The sequence below is a fragment of the Fragaria vesca genome, linkage group LG1 (assembly GCF_000184155.1).
Source record: "Fragaria vesca subsp. vesca linkage group LG1, FraVesHawaii_1.0, whole genome shotgun sequence".
Taxonomy (NCBI): Eukaryota; Viridiplantae; Streptophyta; class Magnoliopsida; order Rosales; family Rosaceae; genus Fragaria; species Fragaria vesca.
Genome location: NC_020491.1, coordinates 8,649,359 through 8,677,059, shown reverse-complemented (window position 1 = coordinate 8,677,059; position 27,701 = coordinate 8,649,359). Strand labels below are relative to the sequence as shown.

Below are 27,701 nucleotides of genomic sequence, written 5' to 3'. Positions count from 1 at the left end.
GAAACATCCATTTATAAGATCCACGTGAAGTGTAGGAATCCCAATCACCGACACAAAAGTGAACTGATATTACTGAACCAATATTATTGTAAAATGAAAGGATCTCGATCCCATCGTATCCCAGTGAGCTTCACTATCTAAAACATGAACTGCAACAATAATTCAACTGTAGAAACTGCTGAAATAGAATGAATGAACTTAGAGAAAATCAAAACAACCTTCAGAAGAAAGATCGACCAACAATAAATTACTAGAACTGTAGAATCCATCGAACTAACCCACATTATCACTTATATGAACCAAAAATCGGAGAACAAATCGTGAAAATCATGGTTGTTGCTGGGCATCCATGTATCCAGCATCAACAAGAACCTTCTCCCTCTTGGCCAACTCGACATCTTCATCCACCATCATCTTCACCAGCTCCTGAAACCCAACCTTCGGCTTCCACCCAAGAATCTTCTTCGCCTTGCTTGCATCTCCTTTCAGATTATCCACCTCCGACGGCCTCAAGTACCTCTTGTCAAGCAAAACATGATCCTTCCAGTTCATCCCCACATACCCAAATGCCACCTCCAAAAACTCCTCCACCGTATGCGACTCCTCGGTGGCCACAACATAGTCATCAGGCTTCTCCTGCTGCAGCATCATCCACATTGCCTCCACATAGTCACCCGCAAACCCCCAATCCCTCGAAGCATTCAAATTCCCCAAGAACAGCTTGCTCTGCAGCCCGATTTTGATCCGGCCCACGGCCCGAGTGATCTTCCTTGTCACGAAATTCTCACCCCTCCTCGGGGATTCGTGATTAAACAGAATGCCGTTACAGGCGTAGAGCCCGTAGGCCTCGCGGTAGTTCACGGTGTACCAATGCGCCGCGCATTTCGAGGCGGCGTAAGGGGATCTTGGATGAAACGGCGTCGTCTCGGACTGCGGAGGCGGGGTGGCGCCGAACATCTCGGAGGAGCCGGCCTGGTAGTACTTGACGTTTTTCCTCCCGGTGGCGTCGACGTGGTTGCGGACGGCCTCGAGGAGGCGGAGGGCGCCGGTGGCGACGACGTCGGCGGTGTAGTCAGGGATCTCGAAGGAGACGGCGACGTGGGACTGGGCGGCGAGGTTGTAGACCTCGTCGGGGGCGATGGTGTCGAGCCAGCGGCGGAGGGAGGAGGCGTCGGTGAGGTCGGCGTAGTGGAGCTTCATGCGGGCCTTGTGGGCGTTGTGGGGGTCGATGTAGATGTGGTTGATCCGCTGGGTGTTGAAGTTGGAGGAGCGGCGGATCAGGCCGTGGACGTCGTAGCCTTTGTTGAGGAGAAACTCCGTCAGGTAGGACCCGTCCTGGCCGGTGATACCGGTTATCAGCGCCACCTTGCGACGCTCGTCGCCGTTGGATCCGGATCCGGATCTGACGGTGGTCTCGTTCTGGGTCGCCATTGTTGGTTTTCTTGAGTAATGGGAGGACTGAGTCTTCTACTGGTGCTGGGTTTTGTTCTTCGCGAGAAGAAATGATGGGTGGGTTTTAAGGACGGAGCCGAGTCGCTGGTGGTGGCTCTCTGTGTTTGGACAGTGACGCGCTTTTAGCGGTAAAATTGAGAGGCCAATAGGAGGGAGACACGTTAGGCTGATTTCGGTCAAATTTATTAAATTAATTTGTTACTAACCGTCGTCAAATTTGTTACCAGAATTGTCACCCCTGTTGAATATTATACTCGTTTTACGAATATTATGTTTGGGCTAATTTTGCTAAAAAGTGCTATATGAGAGTGGACTATTGTGGGCCAGTAGATTTGTACAAAGTTCGATCATTGATTTGAACAAAGTAGATTATCTACTAAAACAAGCCCATTCTATAATTATGACCCAAGGCTAGCAGCGATGACTGGTTGCTGGTAGACAGACATGTTCATGATGAACTCGTTGCAGTTACAATCTTATAAAGGCAGTTCTAACTTGGCCTTCGCCCTGATTGATTCATAAGAAACTAACTTGATGCATGACATACATTTCAGATTCTGTGTTTGAGTCAATGATTCATTGCATGTAATTTTTTCGAATGCGTCGCTAATTTGTATGTCGACTATTTGATTGCTTGTGTTTGAGTTTCTGAATCTGTGTTATAAATATTGAAAAGGTGCACAATCTCTATGCTTTCCACCAAGATACAGCAACAAAGCTAGAAGGTATTCTTTGTTTGCACCATCAGCTGGTTCCTTGCAAGTTGCAACCAATTTCTCATTATCATAAGGTTTAATAATAATAAGAAATATGGGAAGCTACTCAAACAACGAATCAACCGAACCAAGTTCAAATAAGATGTTTTATCCACGAATACTTTGGTGGAAATGTTATGTAAACCAAGGAGCAAACAATATTCTCGAACCTCATTCTAAGGGTCATTGTGACTTCATCAGGCTACAATCATTAGCTTAATTCCGAAAAATTCTATTAAAACATATGTTTTCTGATAGAATTTTCCTTTTCACCATTTTTTGAGAAACATGAACATCTGTCCCTACTTTTAGTATCTAAGAGTATCTTTAGCAATGCTAGCTATTTTTGAGTTAAATTTTAATCAAATTAGCTAAAATGTCATTTTGGCTAGCCACTTTAAAAATGTGGCTGCATCAATGCTCTCCATTTTTAGCTAACATTACATCAATATTATTCTTCAAATAAAGATTAAATAGTTTAAATATATTTATATATTATGTAAAATATCTTACGATGAATGTATTAAATTATAGCTAGCCTCATATGAGTCATTTCGCTCTCTATATTTAGCTAGTGAGATAGCTAAAAGTCATAATAGCTAAACTTTGGTCAATATGCTAGAGCTCCAAAAATATCAAAAAAAACTAAACACGCTCTCTAAAATAGCTAAAAGCTAAAATAGAGAGTCTGCTAAAGTTGTTCTTACATCAACATTATTCTTCAAAATAAAGATTAAATAGTTTAAATATATTTATACATGACGTAAAATATCTTATAAGGAATGTGTTAAATTATAGATAATCTCATCTAAGAGCATCTTTAGCAATGCTAGCCATATTTGAGTTAAATTTTTGTCAAATTAGCTAAAATGTTATTTTTGCTAGTCACTTTAAAAATGTGTATGTTTCAATGCTCTCTATTTTAGCTAGCATTACATTAATATTATTCTTTAAATAAAAATTGTATAGTTTAAATGTATTTATATATCACCTAAAATATCTTAAAATGAATGTAATAAATTATAACTAGCCTCATTTGAGTTATCTCGCTAGCTAGCTAGCGAGATAGCTAAAAGTTATAATAGCTTAAGTTTGGCTAGTATGTTGGAGCTCCTAAAACATTTAAAAAAGCTAAACACGCTCTTTAAAGTAGCTAAAAGCTAAAATAGAGTCTGTTAAAGTTGCTTTAAGTCATTTCGCTCTCTATATTTAACTAGCGAGATGGTTAAAAATCATAATAGTTAAACTTTAGCTAGTCTGCTGAAGCTCTAAAAATATATAAAAAAAACTAAACAAGTCATCTAAAATAGCTAAAAACCAAAATAAAAAGTGTTAAAGTTGCTCTAATGCCAGATCATCATCCTCATCACACAAGTGAAGAAACTGAAGATCGCCGACAGAAACGTAAACCTCACGCACCCAACCCTAAATAGTCCACGACAATACGCCAAACAAAATCAGAGCCGTCTATCTATAAATCTCTATACAATCATAATAAGATAGCAAGCCTACACCGTACATCACGACGACCAAACCCATTCAACATATGTGTGCGCAGCTGTTTCCAACTAACCTGGGGTCCTACTCTAAATTACGAAAATACCTCCAAACCATGTTAAAATTACATCGGAAAACTAGGGAAACCGAAACCGAAACCAAAAGGAACAGATCTCTCTGTCCACTATATAACCAGGGCTCGCTCCTCATTCTTGAGCGACGCAATCGTCAAAAACTAGGGCATCTCTATCTTATCTTGGTTCTTCTTCTTCTCTAAGTTCTGGGCGGCGCTAGGGTTTCGAAAACCGAATCTCGATTACTACTATATTTTACGAATCTGACTATAAAGCCTGTGCTGTTTTTTCTTCGATTTGTAAGAAAAAATTTGTAGTAAACTTGAATCTGAAGCGTGTTTGAATATGAGAATGAATATGAAGCGATCGAGGAAATCAATTTCTTGGGCTCCTGGAGTTAAACTTTGTCAGGTATAATCGCAAAATCTATAAATTTTGGATTTTCTTTTTAATTTGTTTGAGTTTGGATCCGAGGCTGTTCTTAGATTTGTTATTAAAATTTCCAGATTCCTGCGATTTCGATTTCGATTTCCCATCCTAATTATCAAGAAAGCAACAACCTGATATGATTGATTAGATTATTATTTATTGATTTTATATTTGCTGTTCAAAGAGAGATTGAACAATTGGATTGCAATTGTTAAAATAAGAAAAGAAAAATGGAAAAGTGAAAGGGAAAGCCAATGCAATGCTGGCAGTGATAATGGTTTGAATTCTTGAATTGATAAAGACAATTCAGATGGTTATGAAATATGATAATCGACGAAAACAAGACGGTTTAATTTGATTGGGAAGAAGATAGGAGATGGGGATCTCGCCATCAAATCTTTGACCCTATCAATGAACAGAATGATTTTATCGAAGGATCAATAGAAGATCGACAGAAATTATGAAAGTGAAAGTGAATCAGTAGACTTCAAAATGTGGATTGATTGTTGTAAAATCTTAAATTCAGATAAAAGTCATTGATGTCACTGAGTGTCTTTGTTTCTAATTATGTTTTGACACAGTTCAAGATCGAAAACAACGGCTTTAGAAAATACTCAAATATGATAGCTTGTACATATTATGATAGCATGTGAAAACATATCTTTCATTAATGGAAACATGAAATACTATTATTCCACAATCATCCTGTCTAAATTAAGGCAGTTGATAGTTTAACGGTTTTGATATCTGAGTACTTGTTTGTAGATTGTCGTTCTATATATAAAACGCATGAGTTCAGAAGTTTTGAGCTTATAACAGAACGCGGAAGTTCAGGAGTTCTGAGCTTATAACTTCATATGGCTTATACTTTGGTTGACGATTCAAAAGGTGTCTTCCTGATCATGGAAATATTTTCAGAATTAAAGTTACTTTTTTTGTTCCAAAATATAAACTTTTCCTGATTTCTCGGTTATGTTACGTAAATCCTAAACAAGCGTTCAAGATTATTGGAAACATACTTATGACCTGCTCAAGAGACAGTGTGTGACTAGAATTGCCTTCTTACCTCTTCATTTTCAGGAATAGTTTCTACTGCATATCCTTTTCGGATTGAAAATAAGAGCTACCAGTTGCATAGAGCCACACTATCTACATAATAGGGTTAGGGTGATCATTTTGTTTGTAAGATAAATGTCTGTCATAAATTCTGTATTATCCATTTTTGTTAGAAATTAAACGACAGAACAAGGCGTTCTTGTCGTATTCAGATAGCGTTTAACTGAAATAACTCATGAAGTCAACCAAAGTTCAAAAGTACCATTCTTTGCCATAGGATCAATACTAGATCCCCAAACAGTTATATTTACCCATGATGATTGTGTTGCTTTGTAGATGTTAGAATGAAAATAAGAAAACCCTTGACATGTAGCCTTTTGTTGATAGCAATTTATGTAAAGTATTGGAGTCATATCAGCCATTTTGTAACACTTAACTAGGTTTCGTTCAGCTATTAGGTTTTCAGATGGGTCAAATCTAAGATTTTAACAAACACTAGTACAAAATTTGTAGCATACAATTTTGATTCTGCTTGTTTATAAAGAAAATGACTGGTGAGAAAATTTAAATTCTCAATATCATGCTTGTGTTCGGCTGCATTTGTATGATTTTTCCATGATGGCGCTTTCATATCTTGCAGAATTGGCAAGTATAACATCCTTGTAATGACTCTGTTTCTTAAAATGATCCATGTTCTATATTTCTGTCAAATGATATCTCTTCGACATTTTGTGGAAATATTAAAGATTGACTTATTAAGTTTTTGGCTTTAAATAGGTGAAGCTATTCTCTTCTTTGGATTGTCCTGTGGAAGTTGGCATGAAATATCAAGGTCAGTTTAAAAAAAAGGCATCAAGTATGTTGCATTCGAGTTCTTTTGAAGCCAATGATAGCCCGCCTGGGTTTGAAGTCAGTATCTCTATGAAGCAATCTAAGCTGCAACATTTCCCCATCCCTCAGATCAAATGGCAATGCCCTCCCAAGGTAAGCAGATGATATATCTTTGTTAAAACACGATGAACTATGCTAGTGATTCAAAAGACTAGTTTGTTTCTTTTCCTCGAACATGTTTTGTGTTCAAGTCGAATTTAAGAATAAAAAAGCATATCTGTTTGTATTTGTACTTGATGTATTGATTCAAATGTTTTTATTTTAATTTTTAACAGCTTATTATGAGTGAGGACTGGTGTGTAGCGGCTGGTGAGGAAAGTGAAGAAGCCAAGACTCAAAAAATACGAGAGATGGCAGTGCTTGAGGCTGTATATCCTCGGTTTTCTGCAATTCCACCTAGGTAAGGTTTATCTCTTATTATATCTGGTAGTATGTTTGCTAGTAGGTTATTTCTCATAGAACTGAGCTTGATCGTCTTTTCCCTCTTGCAGCCCCGCTGTTTCTTTTGATGTAGAATGTGAGTGTTATGATCATAGCCTCACTCCTTGTGTCCCCATCAATCCAATTGAAGAAGAGTCCCAAGAAGATCAAGATCAAGAACATCTAACACCAGCAAACACCACAGTAGTATCTCAGCTACCGGGTTTTTCCCAAGGTCTGTTGGCATCTGGAACTGAAAATGCATCGGAGTCCAGCCCTCCTGGTTTTGAGCAAGCACATACACCAGGAAAGTTACCTAATCAAAGTGCTGATTTTACGGCTGTTGCCTCAGCTGCGTTAACCACAATGATGAAAAACAGCGAGAAAGAAAGTATGATCGATACTGATTTGCTTATTAAGATTCTGAACGATCCGAAAATGCTCCAGAAATTGATTAATGTACAAGGACCAGAAGCCAATACAGGAATTGCATCAATGAATACACTTACTGCACCAAATTCAAAGACGGTAACTCCCTATGTTCCCTCATCCCTTTCGAATTCTGATATGCCAAGGACACCTGGTGGTAACTTCCATATGCCAGGTAAAGTGGGTACTTTGAATGCAATCCCTCTTCAGCCAGAAACTGTTCAAGTATCTGGGTTAAAGCGATCTGCACCATCGCCACCGTTACCTTCCTTCTCCAGCCCTCAAGCTGACCATGCTATATTGCCTAGACTGCCAAATCAGACACAACCCCCATTAAGTATGTTACCTCAACAGAACATGGCTCCCATAGGATCTTTCTCAGTCCAGGAACCCGGAACTGTCAAGGACATGAACTACTATAAGAACCTCATTAGGCAACATGGAACAGATAATAAAGAAATGCAGGACCCCATTTTTCCTAAAATTGGTGATAATTTCTTGACGGACTTGAAAATGTCTGTAAACTCTAACCCACCGGAAATGAAGGCCAAGAATTTGAAACGTTGCATGTTTTTCAAAAGTGCCAAGGGGTGTCGTAAGGGTGCTAATTGTGAATACGTGCACGACATGTCGTTAAATTGGCGAACTGGTATGGAGGCCCAAAGTGCTAAGAGAATGAAACTAAATGGGGTCAATAATAAGGGGAGGGGTATGTTTTAGGCGGTAATTGTCAGTAGTAAAATCTGTCCTTTTTTCCAATTTTGTAAAAAAAGTTTGGGAAGGGTAGAAAGACTTTGAGACACAGGTAGGTTTTTCGTTTTGTATTTACTCGTGCAATTTGCAAAGGTTAATGAAAATTTCATGGAATTGTTTTTTGATTATTTTGTTTGTTCTACACTGTACTTGGGCGAAGCTTTTCCAATCATGAATATGGCCAATCTGCTCAAAAAGCAAAGACAGACCCAAAATATTTCCGACTAGTTATCTTAATTTAGCTTTTTGTTTAACCTCCTGCATTACCCTACTAAATTCGAGTGATAGGATTGGTTCGGACTTCGGACTGCCACGTGACAGTGCCACACATAGAATAAGAATAATTATTCTGGTAATAGTAGCAAATCTATCGTGTACGTCGACTATAACAAATGTCAAAAATGTCTTTATCTTGGATAATGTAAAGAATTAAAACATGAATAGTTTTGATATTTTTACTTTAACAGTAGAGCAATATGTGTGGATTGTAATTTAGGGTGTGTAAATTTCACTCTTCATAAGTTTTTATTCTTCATATTTCTTAGTTTCTTTACAGTAATGGCTATATAGATTTTATCTCTTAGTTTTCATACTAACGTGATTAGAAAGTGAGCGGATGAGAGAAAGAGAGAGAGTGTTAGTGTGCGCGCGCACGCGCGCTTCGATATATAAACTCATACACCTGAAGATTAAGGCCTAACAGCTGAACTTCACCATCCACAGGGGCGGATCCTTTAAGGAGCGGGAGGTGACTTTGGCGCCGGCCCCCACGGCGATTTCAAAATCTCCCCTTAATTATAGTGTAATTATGTATTTATTAGCATTAAGTTCAAGATTAATCAAGGTACATGTGAGAATATAAAAATTGATTCACATTGCTGGCTGCACAATAAAATCACACTGGGACAAAACCAGCAAGACTTGCAGGTATATAGTTTGAGCTCGAGGAGACAGACCCGATATTTCTCGATCACATTTGGCAACTTGTGAGACGAACGAAACTGGTTTATATTAGTTTATTGTATGGTAGTGAATTAATTAAACCCCAAATCACATTATGAAAATGGAAAAATAGATCGAAAATGGAAACTGAAACCCACCAAACAGTTTTGTGGTTCTGCGGCTTCTGCCTACAACTCATCTCTCAATATAACCTGACCCAATTCGCAGCATGCATGGTCGGTTTCTGCAGCCAAACTGACCAGAGTCATGTGGGAGAGACGAACAGAAAGAGCCTTATATCGGAAAAAAGTGGTGCAGCATGAATAATATCTTCCATGCAAATTCAGGTTGTTCACCTTTCATTCATGCAATCTTAAATGTGTTGTTGGATCCGAGTTTAAGTCGACCCGGCCAAGAGAAAATCATCTTCGATTCGTCATTTCTACAAATTTAAACTGGTCGGGGAAACAAGATCAATCGAGTGATAGGGAAGCAGTGTTGTGCAGGATAATATCTATAGCTAGGGCAAGATTTTGATTACGAGTTTTTTTTTTATATTTTATTTTATTATTATTTTTAAATAAAAAAAGAGATTTTGATTATGAGTTAGTAATATGCTTAAGTGGAAACCCATTTGGACAAATGCCAGATTTTTTCTTGAGGTTTTTGAATGTCACCATATATAACCATATATGATTAACAGGCTAAGACCTAAGATTTTCAGACCTAAGATTTTCACACAAATTTTCACGAACCAAAACTATAAACTTCAAATATAACAACAAAAAACATTAGAAATTCTATTAAAAATCTTATTTATACAACAAATCTCTTACTTAGGCTACTCATTTTTCAAAAATGTAACTAATGATAGTAATATAATTGGTAAGATTTTATTTTCATTTTTCTCTTTTGTAATCTAACATCACCTTAATTGGATGTTGTTAATTATTTTTTATTGTTTTTAACTAAACTAATGTAATCACACAAAGAGAAAAGAAAATTTTGGGCCCCTTAAAGTTCTCGGCCCTGGGTCCATCGATTTTAAGACTCTATTCAGATACGGGTCTGATGAATAAGAAGTAAAACCTTCAACTACATGCATGTTGTTGTAAACTTGTAATAGAACCCCTATTGGTGTTAACAAGTTACAAGTGATAATGTGAAAGACTGAAAGTTTTCTTTGATCACTACGTACATTCTCATGTGAGCTTTGTCTCCAATTCAATTATATTTTCTAAATTAATCAAGTTGTTAGCTAGCAATCTCTATCTATCTCCCAAAACAAGCTTATATGAATCTAAACGCAATTGGATTGTATCTCGAACAATTAAAATTGTCATAGGGAATCAAGTGGTACGTACCATCACAAATCATCCAATTCAATTCTATTTTCTAAATCAAGTTGTGCATACCGTAGTATACGACAGAGATACAAAAACTTCTTCTGTGCATACCGTAGAATACGACAGATATATACAAGAAACTCCATGCTTAATAATTAGGATGTGATTAAGATGGCATCTAGTAACTGATTGATTAAGATTAAGAGAGCAATCATATATATGGAGGACAATGAGACCCACTTTCCATGTGAATGAATGCAAATGAGGAAATATATATGGAGGCCAATTACGCATGCATGAGGGCGTCACTAAACATAGATTAGGACTTCACTGGTGGAAAATATATTGGGGTTGTTTCATATATATCTCACTTACGTGGTCGACCAAAGTTCATGGCAGATAACCACTAATTAATTAATTAAATAAAGACGTTAATTAGGTCATACACATATATATGTTTGGAAAAGCATGTAGTAATTATGCACTACAAGAAACTATTTAATTTCATAAATAAAATAAAAAGACTATTTAAGATTATAAATTAAGGCATTTTTGGGAAAGCCTTATTAAATGTAGAGCATGAATCTTACACCTAGAAATAGATGTAGAAAAATCATATAGTACGTGAAAAGAAATATTCATTGTCAATAATGTATATAAGGTAAGGAATTGAGAAAGTTATTGTCTTTGGTTCAAAATATATGCACCATAAAACATCGTTGGCCCTAATTAAACATCAAATTAATTAGAATAAAAATATAAAGAGGAAAAATCACGTGTTTTGAACTTTGAAGCGCATTTTTAATGCATTGTGTGGAACTAATTAGAATAGAGATTTATTGTTCTAATTGTTTGCTTGTTATTATCCATAAGGGATCGAAGGTGTTGATTTAGTCCCCCGGCCCTCTCTATCTCTTTCATTTTTGTTTTGATAAATTTTGAGGCGGCTTGTTATTAGGTTGGTTTAGACGTTTAGTCCCCTTCTTTTTGTATCTCTTTCAGTTTTCTTTTAATAAATTCTGAGGCGATAAGGAGGTTATGCCTTCCTTATCCCTTCTCGTTTCAGCCAAAAAAAAGTTAGAATAAGCAGGTGATCACAGTTTAGTTTAGTCATTTGCATATAATTCTACGAGATTGTTTACGGTACTGACATATATACCATACACTTATTTTATCACTAATTAAATAAAAAGAATAAGTTAAATGAGTAAAATTTACAATATTGACAACAAAATTACTACATTTGTTTTACATATTTACATATAATTGAACCAAGTTATTATAACGACAAAAAGTTATTCATAAACTTGTAAATTGTCGAGTAATTACTTCTAATAGACCAAAAATTACTCAAGTAATGACTATCTTTACCAAAATGACAACAAATTTGTTATCATATCAGTAAATATAAGTATCACAAACATATAGATACCCTAAAAAATTTCATAATTCGACATCCCAATCCCAAAACTCAAAGTTTCGAGTTTTAAACTTTTAATTCAAGTATACGCGCGTAAAGAGTGCAAGTAGATAAGCTAGGAAGTGAAACAATTAACAAATAAATTATTAATTTTCAGAACGGGGTACGACTGCAGTAGTAGATTGTGTAGACCATCATTTCCTTAATTTTGTATTATGTCTTCTGTCAAGTCGACCTCTTCCTTTTGATTGGATTTATGGTGTTCTGGCCGGTTATTAGATTCCTTTTGTTTTACTCCGAAATTCCTTTTGTTATATAATCCTCAGATGGCTAGTATTCACTGTTTAAACTCATTTCCGCTGTTCAAACTCAATTATGTAGAAAATATTGAGAGAGAGAGAGAGAGAGAGAGAGAAGAAAAAAGGTCATACATAGCTTGGAGCTGCTTCTTTTCTGCAAATGAGTTCTCGAAAGGGTACGACAAAACGTACGCACACTACTACATGCATCATCAACATTGAGAAAAACTGAAAAAGTACCCTACCTCCTTACATGCTCATATACAATCAATCACTAGCACTGAACAAGTTAATCACCCTCACTCACGTAAGGTCAGAGCCACCATTGCTGCATGCCACAGATAACAACCTACAGATAACAACCTCAGCAATACTGGTCTATCAAGGAGCGAAAGACGACTTCCTCGCAAGGAATCGTCAAACCCATGTCATGGTTAAACCCGTACTCCTCCTCAGCCCTCTGCAGCAGGCTCTGAAACTCAGGATGCCCCAACCACGATATCGGGATTATATATCGGCTTCTGTTTTCGCCTACGTACACAGCGAAATGCCCTTTGGGAACATCATCGGGTAGACCACTTTCATTGTAGACATTGTTCTTCTTCCCGAAACTCGAGCACCTCTTCAGAATTTGCTTCAGGGCAGTCGTTTGTGGCAGCAGCAGTGCTTTGTTCGATAATGACTTCTTGATGATCGCCATGAGAGAGTAGTAAGCAGAAGTAGGTAATTAACTAGGTATATAACTCTCTTATAAAAAATAACTAGGTATATAACTCAGCTGGTTGGCTAGACAGAGAAAGAAGAAGATAGCTCGAGAGAGATCAGAGTTGTGAAGAAGAAGGTGGTTTTGGTCTGAGTTGATGGAAATTTGGAGAAGGGTGGGGAGGTATTTATGGAGGAGGAGAATACTTTTTTTTGAAAATATGGAGGAGAATACTAGAGTGACAAAAACTCAGAAAACAAGGCCATGTGAAATGTGGGCCAAACAAGAGCCCACAATTACCAGTGTGTTTGAGGCAAAGAAAAACAATGATTAACGTCGGTCATAAGCTACTGAAGGAAGCTACAGAGAAAGCTTTGCCGGCATAAGCAACAATTGCGAAACCCTAAATGGTCCAAATAATACAGCCATAGGGGTTTTGCCCTACCAGTGTTTCCTTCCAAATTCCAAATAGGAAGCATGGGAACTAGGTTGTGTGGCTTTGCAAATGCTTCAGTATGTACTTACTGTATATCTACTTTACGTGTAGGGTTTGAGTCGTGATGTACAGAGTACTACTACGTACTAGTGTATAATGTCCAAAGAAAATGAAAAAAAAAATATCTGAAATCGACTATGCACTGATGGATCAACCGCTTAAAGTGTCCTGATATGCTTGAATTAGGGATCAATACCTTTGTTTTGATGGTTACTCATCATGAAGACAAAAGGTATGCATCTTTGTCAAGTACTGTATGCATACCCCAGCTAGATGCATATATATGTAAGTTTTGTATCGATGCGAGCTGGGTTATTTGTAAGCATTATGCGGCGGATCTGTGGCTTCACACAGGCCGTTAACATGGGGGTAGAGTTACAGTTCCTATACTGGTAATATATGAGCAACTATAAGCAACCGCGAAAAAACCTCACACCTAGATGAGCCTGCAGCTCTGCTTGGACGGAAGTAGTAACTTGATCACTTTGTAATCAGCAGTTCAGCACAGTAAAAGACTGAGTTGAAATGTCTTCAGGTGCAAAATGGTAGGGGAAAATGTCTAAATATCGAGGTTTACAATGCTTGCTTACCTTTCTTTCCTTTATCCAAAGGTAGTTAGTTGTTAAATCCATTACAAATTAGTCCCAACTCAAATAGTTCAGAATTATTGTCTAATTGATCATTAACAGAAAATGAAGGACCCTTTCACAAGTAAGGTCAGTTTCCTCAAATCAATCCATGCCTATATCCTACACTAAATTCCAGTGATTCAAAATGGTTCTGTAAAGCGGTAGACTTGGATATATTTTAATGCCGCAAGCCTGCAAGATCAACTATTTTTGAACTCACACAATAATTAGCTATCCACTTGCCTTTGGCAGATTGTTGGTGGAAGACAAAAGTCATACTAGTTTATTTAAAAGAATTAAGAACGGGAATTTATAGTGTACAGGTGCAATAGGATGATCAAATTATGTCTAATTGGCTCACAATATATAGTAATAATGAACTTTTCCTGTTTGCTATTTGACAATCAGTGTTTCTGTGGCAGTTGCTTGCAGGTTTGGAATTTTTTGGTTGAGTTTGTTTTAGGTATACTTCCACAAATATATGGTGGAGTGTATTTCTGGATAGTCTTGAATGATATTGATTTGTATTTGTGCTAGCTGAAGCATATATGGTGAGGAAACAAGAAACAAAACACCAACCAGCATTCAAACCGCAGAAGCTGGAATGTTTATGTATGCATGTGCTATAGGGCTTCAATAACAACAAAACTCGCCTAATTCTCAATAAAGCATAACAAAATTTTGCCTATTAGACACTGGTAATGATCTGATGAGTACCCGATCGATTTGATACTCCCACTAAAATTGAGACACCTAATGCTAATTAGATACATGTCATATCTACTTATGAACATAAGATGGTTACTTGCTCGATTGAGACTCTTAACATTCATTCAATTTAGGAAAAGTACCATCTTGTAGTACAACCAGAACCATAGGACGGCTGGTTGTGGTTCAACAATATCAGAACTTAGAACTAAGCTGACTAAAAATCTATCACAGCAAAAAGAACAATGTGTTCGACAATGCTTTCAGATTGGGAGCATAATGATCAGACCTTTTGAGTGATGCTTGTTCCTTATAGAAATGAGATTCATTTAGAACCAGAACTTAAAGAAACACAATTGTACTAATGAACAAAGATTGCAGATATATATATATATATATACATAAAATTCTATGACAGATAATTCTGTGAAGCATGTTTCAGCTCATCAAGTTACTTGTGCTGCAAATTGTCTAACCATTAAAGACTACCCATGTGCTTTGCAGATACAAACCATAACAAGACCAAACAGATACAATGGAGCTGTAAGTAAGACACACACCTACATTCCTCCCAAAATGAGCACCACTAGTATTTCCAAGAGAATTTATATACCCCCATGTTCTAAGGCTGATGAAGAAAGCCATCACCAGAGCTGCTGCTTCAAGATTCATCTTATCCATCTCTTCGAACATGCTTCCATTTTCGACTTCTTCTACCACACATTTCAGCCATCACGTACCATGACTTAGACTTTGACATGCAATGAGTCACAAAACTTCACATCAATGCATCATATCTCAACTTAAACAGGAAGAACTCCTCGAAAACTGTTCTACTATACTGTAGAAACAAACCCACAGATTGCAGAAGAGCTTGAAAACAGTCCAGATATGCGGCTACCCATGTTGTAGATATACATATGGATAGAACGTCAAGGTAAGTATTAATGTGGGAGAGCATACCATCCTCGTCGTAACTGAGGCAGGACCAATCAACAGACGGCAACTCTCTTGCAGAAGATGTTGAACCAACCCCATTTATCGGCATGTGAAAGGGATGAAGGCCATGTTACTTGTCCTCAAGAAACCTCATAGAGACAAAATAGAAATGGCGGCTTCACAGCAATCACAATTCACAACAGGTAAGGTATTTCAGTTTATCGGTCTACTCAAGTACTATCTCAGAAGAACCTTGACCATTACAAGTCAGAATAAGCTCATATGTTTGTAGTGTACGTTTCCCTGTATATAGAATTATAGATAGACCTGACCACTGAATCAAAATCCAATACAACTCTAGAACAGCACAGGTATTTGAGAAAATCGAGCTTTCTGAAATCTCTAAAATGCTTATTCACATCACTACAAGCATCAAAACTACAGCATCGCAATCGACTCTGAAGCCTGAGGAGGTCTACACTATGAAGTATGAACCATCCCATCTGATTGGCCTAACTCGTTTACCTTGAGCATACTACTGCCATTGGCCCAACATAAAGAAAAATAGACGGGGAAGAAGACAATACTAATATTGTGCACAATCTTCTAGCTTGTTTGATAAGAGGTCTCAGAACAATCCATAGTTGTTCCTGTACTACACTGTTCAATTAGCTGTAAACCACATACAAAGATTTAAACAAACTGGAGAGTTCCCCATCACTGTGATGATACAGATGTTTACATCAAGGATCACTCAATCTTCATTAATTTACACTGATGACGAATCTTTGACAATATTACCATGATCATGCGTACTCAAAACCGGAGGGTTGTTTGGACAGCTGGGGCACCCCTTCCATCAAGCTCAGTTTTCGTCTTACATTAACAATGTGGGCTTGAACCTATCAAGTTAGGCACAATGTCAAAACATAATTATCAAAAAGCAACTAATTATGCAGTCAGACCATTCAAGCACCCATAAAACATAGAAGAGCAACTCATACAATCTGATACAGACAACAGTACAGGCATAGACAAAACAGTAAGCCACAAGGTAAACCTCAATCCCTTAAATTATAGGGGAAGAGAAGTAGATCATTCAGCCCCTCCCAATAATTGAAGATAGTGATACACTGCAGTCTCTATTAAGTACTCCTAGATAGCACTATAGCAGGGACCCAAACATGGCCATAATTAGCATGATCAAACAACGCATTAAATTAATAAGGAAAACAAATAGTATTCCCATTCTCAAAAGATAAAAAGAAATGGGCGGAAAGGGAAAGGGGGGGGGGGGGGGGGGGGGGGGGTCTGAGCAGTTTACTCTTCCCTCATAAATTAATTTAAATAAAAAACTCCTTTAAAAATGTGGGTGAGGGAAAATAAGTTAATATTATGCAAGGTCTGAAGTCCAAACTAATAGCAATTCTACCTCTTGGCGAGCCGCTGCAAGTTTTAAGAGTTCATCTGCTTCTGAAAAGTTCAAGAACCACTGACTAAGAGGGTGATCCTTCGTGTCTCCTCGTTTGTTTTCATTCATGTTATCATTCACAACTGCACAAATAAACATAGGAAGCTCAGAATCAAAAGATGTAAAAGACAGGTTCCAGGACCATTGAAACAATAAATTTACCAGGCTTAGGCAAGTTAATCCCAGCAGGCAAACGGGGAACTATGACAGCTGGATGGTTTTGTACACGAGCAAAAAATGCCTCAGAAGGGTCGGGGAAAACTATTTCATTATAAGATTCCATAACAACAGGTTTCTTGGTCGACTGGGGGCCCGATTCGTCTTCGGTATATAGCTTCAAATGGTGATACCTAAAAAAGATATAAGCTTCAATTATTTGCAATCTTCCTTCTGTGTCAAGCAAATAACATGAATTTCAGAATACATAAACTCACAAGTCCAACTGCTTCTCACAGATATCATTGTGGAAGAACAGGCTGATGGCAATTTCAAATTCACCCCAACCGCATTCTGTTAACTCAAATGGGGGCGACTCGATCACTCTCATAGGGTTGTTGAAACTAGGATGCAATTGAAAGACAACACGCTTCACCACCGCCCCAAGGTCCTCATTTGTGGCTCCACGAACATAAACCGTCCACTTATGGGACTGAGACCTAATCAACAGAAGACATTAGTGGAAAATATCCAAAGATACAAAGGCGTTATGACAAGACCCTAATTTATGGGACTCAGACCTAATCAACAAAAGACATTAGTGGAAAATATCCAAATACACAAAAGGATAATGACGAGACCCAATAAAAGAAAAATACTTACTCGCTGGCCTTCCTACCAAGATAGAACGCGATCGTCCCATATACTATCGGCACACAAATATCAACATCCTTAAGTTTCCTGTCTGTGCTCTATTACACCAAGTGAAAAAGCATCATAAACTTTACTGAGTTACACAGCGGAAAGAAAAAGGACGCGCTTTGATGAATTCAATAAACAAGACCTCCAAATTACAACTAAACGTCTAAAACAAACAAAGTCTCAGTGTCCTCTAGGACCAAGATTATAACAAAGAGCTGCACAACAAAGCATGACATACTAAAAAAGCTATACAGAAACTAGGGTAACAAGCAAACAGAACACGAAATCTCATCCCCACAACATGGCATTCAACCGTTCAAGTGTGTCGAAACTAGTAATGCATCAACTCAATCAAAACTAGTTCGTGCTTCAACAAATTCAATGAACTAAGAAGTAAACAGTCAAAGAATCAAACTGGGTACATGAAAACAATAGAACTTTCAGAATCTTAAACTAAGTAGACACAAAATCCACAAAACTATTTAAGCAAATGTTAAGAACAAAAAGCATAAGAATCACTACCTTCTTGTCACTATCATCAGTGGACTTGGAAGCTCGAACTGACTGTGAAGCTTGCGCAGAGCCACCGTCCCCCTCAGGCTGAGGTTCAGCTTCACCAACTTTCCTCGCCGACATTGTGAGCAAAGATTCGAGCTTTACGCCACTTCAACTTACACAGAGCAATGCCAACGCCGGAATTCGAAGCACGGCGAAAAGGGTTTTACCGACGAATTCGAATTGGGAGAGATTAGTTTTCAGAATTGGGGATTTGGGGGAGTAAGTTAGGGTTTTAGTTCCTTTGAGGGCTTTCGATCCCTTTTTTGGTGAAGAAACAAAGACTCAATTTTGGGGTAAGACCGCGGGCAAGGTCATTTTTTTTTTTTATCAATATTTTGTTTCAAAATCCCCTAAATGATTCTTTGTCTTTTAAGTAATGTTGTAGATTAATCTGCCAGAAGTATTTAGTTAGGGTGGTTCATATAATTAAACTTATTGTGTTTTTGTTTTCTAGTGAGAAATTCAAACGATTAAAATTTAAAATAACACAATATTTATTTGAAATAAAAAATAATTATGAACCAGAAACAAGTAAGTGAAATGTGAGAAAAAATTGATTGATAATAATTTCAAATAATTGATTTATAATCCCAACTTCGTAGTATTTCGTAAACCTAACCTCGTATTTCGTAATCAAACCCCCTAAGTGGGAATCGATTTTTAGAGATGGGACATACACCAATTTGATTTCTTTTATACATGTGTGAATAGTTTTATGCAGAATCTTTTCGATTCTTCTTTGTGTTAGTAAACACATGACTTTGATTAACTCAAATTAATTCCCTCTTATTCCTTTATGTTTGTGATACTGCCGACTCTCCTGACATAGAGTAACTACGCTAACTGAACGTGGTAGAAATGTTATATCGAACCTAAACCATAATGCAGACTTTGTGGCACTAACAAGTACAATTCTTACTTGGTTAACTACTAAACATCTGATAAACAACACTATTCAAACTTGCTTTCATTCTGATTTGTGAAAATGAGGAGATCGTGATAGTTTGAGGGTCAAGTGTTTCATTAGCAAGGCCATGGGATTGGAATATGGCTTGATATGAAATATTTCAAGATCTATTTAGAATAACAGATGGATAAATGTAGCAGTGAAGCATAATATGCAGATGGCAACCTATTAAGCACTGATGCATAAACAATCTAGCTCAGATATTGCATTCCAATTAATGACTTTTTAGGTTTAGTTTCCAACAACAGCAGCATAAATGCAGAACCGATAATAAGTTCAAGGGGGCACTTCACAATGTTACAATTGAAAGAAAGGATATCCAACAAAGTTCGCCACTCAAAGCCATGCATTGCTAGATGCGTCCTTGGTAATAATAGGTGGGATTGAACCAAACTGTGTTCCAAGGCAACCACCGGCACCAACAACCATCCACAGCCACCAACCACCAGGCAGTACAAAGGGAAGCCTGAAGAATTAGATGTTCGAAGCACTCAAAGCCATCACCTTGCATTGTTCATTCATGGCATGAAGTTGTGCTTCTTTCTTGTCAAGAAGAGCACTCAGCCTTACATTCTCTTCCATAAGTTTCTGAACTTCTACCTCTTTCTGTGTTTTCTCACCCTCTAACTGTGTTGTTTTTGCGACAAGCCTGTTACAAAGTAACATGAGATGATGAAACAACGAAACATTGCCAGCTAGTGTGTATGTTTGTACATTGGAATAGAATCGGATTAGCACATGCATAAGCATTAGGACTGCTGCTGCTTAAAAACATAAGAGCATGGACACACTTTGAAACACATGCCTGTCGATGAGTGCAAACATGCAACAGATCTAATAATATGACAATTCAGTAGACTGTATAGATCCACAAAATTTCAAATAAGTGCTCAAATATTACTTCATACTTTTCTCAGCAACATACATGCAATACGCAAGTAAGCAAAGCACCCTATCCTTGTTGTTATCATCCTAATAGAAGAGACAAGTCGGGATTTGATTATCATAATTTAGGGAGGCCTTTGCAGGGTATATATTTCTTAACTACAATGAAGTGAACCAATTGCACAAAACCTCACAAACAACTAAAGGGTAACTATAGTGAAATTGAACATCTATTGAATGCAGAATAAGAAAGATACTGACCGTTCAAACAACCTCTCAATAGTTTGAAACTGCTTCTCTGATGAAAGCAATGTTTCTCGTACAGTGATGAGACTGCTCACATACGATTTTAGAGACTCAAAGTCCCGCTTCACCCGGCAAAGCTCCTGCTCATTTTCTGTGGCTCGTTCCCGCTGTATGGATGTCTCTAGAACCAAATCCTCAACTCTCTGCCGCATTTCATTTAGAATACCGTTTGTACCTAGCGCAAACTGCTCCATCTCCTCTAATTTCATAGACATGTTCTCAATCTGGATGGACTTTTTCTTGATTTCTTCCTGACCAAAAGTTACCTTCTTCTTCTCAACTGCAGTTTCAGCTTCTGCCAATATAGCTCTCTTGACTAGAGCTTCCATTACATCTGTAACCATCTGCACAGACTTGAGCAGTTCACCAATATAAGCTGCATCTTGTTCATCAAGAGTTTCCCGTTGCTTCCCAGTCCCAATTGAAGAATCTTCATCCGGAATATCAAAGGAAGAAAGATCAACATTCCGAGACCATCCAGACAACGGTGTACCGTTTTTATCAACAATCCCCAGTCCTTCTGATTGTTTGATGCCACATGCAGTATGTGCTAAATGAGGAACAGCCATTATTCTTGCTTTTGATTTCAAGTATGTTAACAAACTAGCAGCCGTCTTAACTCTCCGCCAAAGAACCTCTAATTCCTTTTTTGAATCTTCATCAGACCCCTCTATACAAGCCTTTACCTCTATAAGCTTTTGTTGTAACACATCCACCTGGGACTGGCGCTGCTCCATCTCCAGCTTCCACATTTCATGTGTTTGGTTTAGTTGAGACTTCAAGGACGACAAGTCATACTCTTCTCCGGCTGCCATCCCCTGTCCAAAGTTGTAAAATAGAATATAAATACAGGGAACCGTGAAATCTGATACAATAGACACAACGTCAATATGAAGGCATAACTCCCATAAGATCATTCAAATGAATATCACATTATGAAGCTTAAAGAGCCTGCTAACTCAATGCTTCATAAGGGGAAAAAGTCGCAGTAAAGTTTGTGACATTTATCAAGCTTTATCAAGCATATTTGGCTAGTAAAAGAGCCAAAATGCACCCAAATCTAAATACGCTGCATCTACTGATATAGAGTTGGGGATGTCTGCATGATGAAAAGCCGGAAACTTCAAGCATGTTGGTAAACTATTGCACACTATCTCATACAGAGATTACAATGTGCTGCTCAGGAAAGTAAACAACACACTTAAATAGAGCTCCATACATGACCTTGATGATAAGATATCCTTTCGGTACTTCCCTGAAACCTTTAGGCTTATTAAGTAATCACTACCACTGGACTCAGAAATCGAATTCACAATTCCAGATAACCCAATAAAACCAAGTCCACTAAACTAAAAGCACATTCAAATCAAACCAAGCACAAATCCAACCCGTAAAACAGAAATCAAAAGCTATATCCAGCTCAAACATTCTTGACTCACGAGAAACGATACCAAAACTTCAACGAACAACAATCAACAACAGAATCTCGTCACAATCACCCATATCTGATTCTGGGTTTCTAGTTCCAATCCAATTGCAAAACAAGCACTATCCGAAAATAAAAATCAAATCTTCAAAACAAAGTGACACAATCGAAACTCAAAAAAGGCAGAAACTTTAGCAAGGAAAATCAGTACAGCATCAAACCCACCAAAGAAAAACCAAAACGATGAAGGATTCAAAGCAAACCAAGCTCTGAAACAAAATGAAGATGAGAATGAAATGAAAAACAGACCTTTTGGGTGTGAGTGAAAAAGGCAATGGATTTGAGAGGAACAGGGTTGTTGAAATCGAAAGAGTAGGAGGAGATTGGTGGGTGGTGGGTGGGGTGCTGGTGCCGTCCTCGGTTGTCTTGGTCCAGCACACGGCGGGTTTTACTTTTTTGGTATCAAGAAAAACAGAGCACTAATTATAACGTCGACCTGTGCTAGCCTCTTTTTCTTTTTGGTCTGCCTATGCGCGCCCCTTGTTTTGTGTGTTCTTTATTTTTCTTTGATTTGGAAAGTAAGAATTAAAATGTGGAATATCTGTGAAAGTTTTCAAAGTTTTAATAATGGAGAAATTGTGGTCCTGTGGATAAGGAATCATTGTGACTAAAATATGAAATATAATGTCAATACCAATGTAACAAAGATCTATATGGGTTGAAGTGGTGCTTCACTTTGGAGCCAAGTTAGGAAAAATAGGCATATGTAATGTATTAAAGTGTTACGTTAAGAGAGTTAAATGTGGACTCATAAAAGAATTTATCATAAATTTAAATTGATTCAAAACACATTTTATAGACTAATTTTGATCTCAAGCTAGTCTATGACTACAAGAAGTCGGTCTCTTACTACATAGAGTTGGTATAGTTTTCTTTGATGCATACATGTTAACACAGTGGAATTTTTCAATCGAATCAAAATTTGTATATTGTTTCCTTTAACTAGATGCTTTAAACATGTAATTCTAACTGTTAAAAATTCTTACTATAATGTTGAAGGAGGATAGGGCAAGGAAGGTGTAGGGGTGAAATGGTGACTACTGTTGAAATGCGGTATCAAAGTTTGATTGAACATGAAGAAAGGGTTTGCTTTTGGTATATGATCCTTAAATCTGAACAAACCAATGTGATTTGATCTTAAATGTTCATTAACCAGTATGTTGAATAGTGAAGTAATATCTCCATGTGTTAGTGAGATCTGAACTAAATGAATTGGCATTTCAACAAGAACTACTTGCATTACTGAAACTCATATTTACACTCTTCCAGGAAATTAGGCAGAATCACTTCTGATATCCTCTGCCTCTACCACTAAAAAGGGTAGGAACTACTAACAAGCAAGCACAAAATTTCTTACAGATGATACAAGAAGAACAGGTAGCTAAGTGCTTTCATTACAAGTGCATGGCCACCGAAGAAGTGGAAACTAAGCCAGAGAGGAGGGCAACAATGAGAGCACTATTATAGGTGCTTGGTTCACCTTGCATTGAATTGTTCCTGATATCCATATAGCTATCATTCTGAAAAGGACCACCAACCAGGGCACCAACAGCTACATTCGGATTTGGATCGGGGGAGTACAGCCATTTAAACCCATCGCTGCAGCCAGTATCTGCATCAACTGGAATTGAAGATCCCCTATGGTGCACTTGTTGAGGGTAGTTACTCCCATACCCTACAAGATAACTCATCTTCATTGGGTTTTTTCCCAAAGCGTAATCTGCCTGCAAGTAATTGTGCAATGCTGTCCACATCAATAACATAAATGACTAATGTCACCAGGGGCGTAGCTAGCTTCAAAAAGAGTAATTAGCCTTAATTTGTATTGGATATTAATGAAAATGAAATATAAATTGACCATTCTCTTTTCAGAAATTTTTAATTAGTCTTAAATATTCTTCAACAATAATGGAATAAAATAAAAATTTATACTATTAAAAAACTTAATCTAATTAATATAAATCGTTTCTTACCTTACTAAATGGAAACAACACATTAATGTTTACCATACATCTACATACAATATTATCTCTCAAACAAAAGAAAAAGTAACGTATTCATTTTCAATATTTATCGTGCATGAAATTATAATCCAAAGTTTATTCGAGATTATAACGATAGAACAAAAATATTATTGAAATTAAGTTTGCGTCATTAATTCTTTTAAGCAAAATTGTGTTATTGCGAAAGAGTGACTGAAAATAATTTAATTTTCTAATTAATCAAATTTGACCATTCTAAATGAATGTCTGGCTACGTCACTTATGTCACAACTCAATATCAGCAAATCAAGTACTACCTGAGAGATGGCGAAGCTACGAAGATCTTCTGGATTGTAAATTTTGCCATCACAATACAGCATTTCAGTCTGTGATGCAACCATGTAGTCGCTATAGAGAACTGCTAGAAAGGCTGAAGACAAAGCATGTTGCAGACAGTTCCATTCTTCCACCCATATCAGACCATCTACATCATTTTGAACACATCACTTCATCAATTTTGTAATTAGGAATATAAAGAAAACATATGAAAGTCAGGATGAAGTATTGTTAGGGAAATTACTGTCTGTTCTATCAGATGTGGCCGTAGGTGAATCAGGTATAAGTCCACACATGAAGACCTCTGCAGTTTTTCGGTACATCTGTATATCAATGTTCTCTGCCATAGAGAGGTCTTTTGCACCAAAGAAACTTATCCTGGACATCAAAACCTGCTCCAAAATGGTACAAATATCAGTGTAAGAAGAAGTATGTGGAGCTGGCTAGCTTATAGAGTTATAGATGAAGTCATGAAACTGACTTATATTTCTTTGTAATTCAGTAGGAAAATAGATCTACAAAGAAAATTGGGTAACCATAAATAGTATTTTGGCCTCTAAGCTACAAAGGGCAACGTCGAACATTGAAGTACTAAATGTACCTGAGTTGCAGCATGCTTGTCATCCCAACTAAACCAAGATGGACTTCCCCAATTGGCAAATGCCGGCCCGTTCTGTTCAGTCACATACCTGAGATAGTCCACTTCTCCTGTTGCATGGTAGAGCCAGGTAGCTGCCCACAACTGCTCATCTCCATATCCTGAAGAGTTGTAAAACTGCTGCACTTGGGGTATGCTGATACTATAAGAACCTCTATAAGTATCAGCAAAAACAAACAGCTGCTTGGCATGCTTGAGGAGCAATTTCGAGTATGCGGAGTCGATTTTCCTGAAAACAAGAGATGCTGATGCCATAGCTGCTGCCGTTTCTGCTGCCACTTCTGTTCCTGGGAAGGATGTATTGATCTGAACTAGAGGCCTCCTCTCTGTCATGGTTTCAGGTCTTTGCCAACATTTGTGGTCTAACTCAGGATCACCCACCTTCAATCACATAAAAAAGCAATAACTAGATACTTCACTACTGTTGACCTTGAACTATATCTATCACTTAAACTATAAATGAACACCAATATTCTCTCCAACTTACCAAAACTCAAAAAGTTTCAAAACTCAAAAAGTTGGGACAAAGCCCTAATGCCCTTTACTACTAGTACGTAGTAGTCTAGTACTAATGAATAATGATCATCATATTATACCTAGTGTCACATTTCTGATGTGAGATTAATATGATTACGGTAAAGATTGCAACTTTGCAAGCAATGGGTACCTGAATATAAAGCACATTTGGGGAAGGATGTGCATTGATCAAGTAATCAGTGATCCACTTCAGAGAGTCATGGGCATGACCCAATTGCTTCACCTTTTTCATTTGCTCACCGTATTCAAGAATAGACCATGACAACACTGTTGCAGTGAAAGCCATGGGAAACCCAAACTTTATAAGGTCACCAGCATCATACATCCCCTTTGACAAGTCCAACCCCTCCTCACTCCCATCTCGGAGCCCCGAGTCCCCTCTCCACCCGACCCGGTTCACCACCAGCTTCCCAGCTGCAACAACAACAACAACCAAACCAAATATCAATCAATAACGAAACATCACAAAGAAATGGGTTTGTGGGAATGAAGGGTTACATTTCTGGGCATCGAAGAACTGCGTGGCGAGTCCAAGAGCGTCAGAGTAGTTTTGCACTATACCTCCGGGTCGACCCGAGACCCGGCTTGAATGGTAGTACAGGTTGAAGTTTCTTAGAATGGTGAACGTAGAAGCTGAGGCGACCAGAGCTATATAGAGTAACAGAAATAATTTGCAACACCAGCTTGTGTTCGACTCTCTGTGATAAGCTTTTTCTTCTCCTTCCATTTACACAACTTCTTCTTTGAAATTTGAACAATTTAGAACAACCATTTGGGTTGTTAGCTAGCTTTTTAAAGATTGAAAGTCATTGTTTGGTTTGGTTAATCTTGGAGTATTTGAGAACAGGACTCGAGGGGTTTGTGAATTGTGATTGTTGAGGGGGGCGAGTTGCCGAAGATTGGGAAGAATGATACCGTTAATTAGTTATTGCCATGCAGAAGAGGTTGGGATGTGAATAGTACGTACTGAGCGAAACAGCAGGCTTTGCTTGTCGGTTTCTGAGAACTGGCAAAAGATGATAGATTGTGTTTTTTTTTTGATAGATGATAGATTGTGTTTTGCAGTATGCTTTGTCGATCGATATGTGTCCCGACTCGATGGGAGAATCCAGGGAAAGAAATTCTTTGATTACAAGGAAGATAAATTCCAACTCGAGCTTCTTCAATGTCGAATACAAATTTTAGTTTATGAAGAACATGACAAACTCAAACCTAAAATCTAAAAAATGCATGGGGTTTAGTCATAAATAAATAATAAATAAATAAAAATAGGGTTTAGTCATACAGGGAAAAAGGGAGCGGTTATAGAAGATCACCAAGTTGAGAACTAGTTAAGGGCTTTCTTATTAGAGGAATTATTATCTGTTCCCGGTACATTGCTGAGTGGTATTCCCAACCTAATAGTTCTAGGACATGTGTATTTTTTTACACATCACTCAGCTGACTTAAAACAGTGTTACTAGTCTGTTATAGGGGAAACAAGAAACTTCAAGAAATCAGATCCATTCTTATGAAGGAGAAGGAAACTTAATGAAACTCAGCAGGTCGATCTTACGTACCCAAGTAAAACAAATTTCCACCAACAAAGCCAATTTTAAGTTTCTATGTGTGGTTTACAGAGATTTGAGATGAGAGAAAAAATAGATCTGAGTTTTCCTCTCTCCTCCACTGCCACCTTCAAAGCACCACCGTGACCCACCGTCTTCCAACGCATCGGTTCCTGCCTCCGCGATCGTCTGACGATATCAAAAACAGACGACATCAAAAACCGACTAACGCGCCAATATGCAGGTACCCAGAATTTTCTCTGGGCACCCAAACCTTCTTCCTCGCATACAAGAACCAAAAAAGGGATAGTTGTCTTCTCTGTTGGGATCTAAACTGATTCTTCACCCACATATATACAAGTCTGATGACAGAGCATAATCTCTTTGAACCCAATCAATATTTCAATATTTGAACGCAATCAATATTTCACTACACATCACTTTTGGATCCAAATCAATTTCTTTGATTTTTGTCTTTTTGGTTCAATGAAGAGTGAAGAAGACGACCTACTGCACAACGTAGATTGACGGAGTTAACATGCCTAACCATCCAAGTATCTCTTATTTAAATAATTTTACACGTGTCTTAGAACTATTGGATTGGAAACACCACTCAGCAATGTGCCGGGAACAGGTAATAATTCCTCTTCTTATTAAATCGTTTATTGCACCCACTTTTCAATCATATTTTTTCATCTCAACTGTTCAGTTTTAAATCTATATAAGTATATCATTTATACAAATTTTCAGCCAAATCAGTGATCGTTAATCGTTAAGGAATCGAACTTAATCAAATTAACAAACGATCCAAATCTGTCAAACAAGAGTCGTTCAAGTTTATAGTTGGTAAATCACATTTATGAACGCCTTAA

The 27,701-nt window shown here is 37.6% G+C and overlaps 5 protein-coding genes across 5 annotated transcripts; 1 reads left to right on the top strand and 4 right to left on the bottom strand.

Moving 5' to 3' along the window:
* Positions 1–60: 60 nt before the first annotated feature.
* Positions 61–1,431, bottom strand: LOC101303359 (GDP-mannose 4,6 dehydratase 2-like). The gene has a single exon (XM_004287777.1). The coding sequence runs from the start codon at positions 1,429–1,431 to the stop codon at positions 328–330; it is 1,104 nt and encodes a 367-aa protein (XP_004287825.1). The 3' UTR covers positions 61–327.
* A 2,487-nt stretch (positions 1,432–3,918) lies between these two features.
* On the top strand, positions 3,919–7,884 carry LOC101302489 (zinc finger CCCH domain-containing protein 30-like). The gene is made up of 4 exons (XM_004287774.1): positions 3,919–4,189; positions 6,041–6,247; positions 6,430–6,554; positions 6,646–7,884. The coding sequence occupies exons 1-4, from the start codon at positions 4,124–4,126 to the stop codon at positions 7,721–7,723; spliced, it is 1,476 nt and encodes a 491-aa protein (XP_004287822.1). The 5' UTR covers positions 3,919–4,123; the 3' UTR covers positions 7,724–7,884.
* A 4,097-nt stretch (positions 7,885–11,981) lies between these two features.
* Positions 11,982–12,816, bottom strand: LOC101303063 (auxin-induced protein 15A-like). The gene has a single exon (XM_004287776.1). The coding sequence runs from the start codon at positions 12,461–12,463 to the stop codon at positions 12,128–12,130; it is 336 nt and encodes a 111-aa protein (XP_004287824.1). The 5' UTR covers positions 12,464–12,816; the 3' UTR covers positions 11,982–12,127.
* Positions 12,817–15,268: 2,452 nt separating this feature from the next.
* On the bottom strand, positions 15,269–18,467 carry LOC101302782 (protein AF-9 homolog). Its single transcript, XM_004287775.1, has 6 exons — positions 18,090–18,467; positions 17,529–17,617; positions 17,144–17,365; positions 16,872–17,059; positions 16,671–16,792; positions 15,269–16,140 (listed from the first exon to the last, which is right to left on the bottom strand). Exons 1-6 carry the CDS (start codon positions 18,201–18,203, stop codon positions 16,045–16,047), a joined length of 831 nt encoding a protein of 276 aa, XP_004287823.1. The 5' UTR covers positions 18,204–18,467; the 3' UTR covers positions 15,269–16,044.
* An 802-nt stretch (positions 18,468–19,269) lies between these two features.
* On the bottom strand, positions 19,270–26,009 carry LOC101299531 (endoglucanase 24-like). The gene is made up of 8 exons (XM_004289044.1): positions 25,781–26,009; positions 25,413–25,696; positions 24,689–25,126; positions 24,332–24,479; positions 24,069–24,235; positions 23,182–23,493; positions 20,239–20,333; positions 19,270–19,741 (listed from the first exon to the last, which is right to left on the bottom strand). Exons 1-8 carry the CDS (start codon positions 26,007–26,009, stop codon positions 19,567–19,569), a joined length of 1,848 nt encoding a protein of 615 aa, XP_004289092.1. The 3' UTR covers positions 19,270–19,566.
* Positions 26,010–27,701: the final 1,692 nt, after the last annotated feature.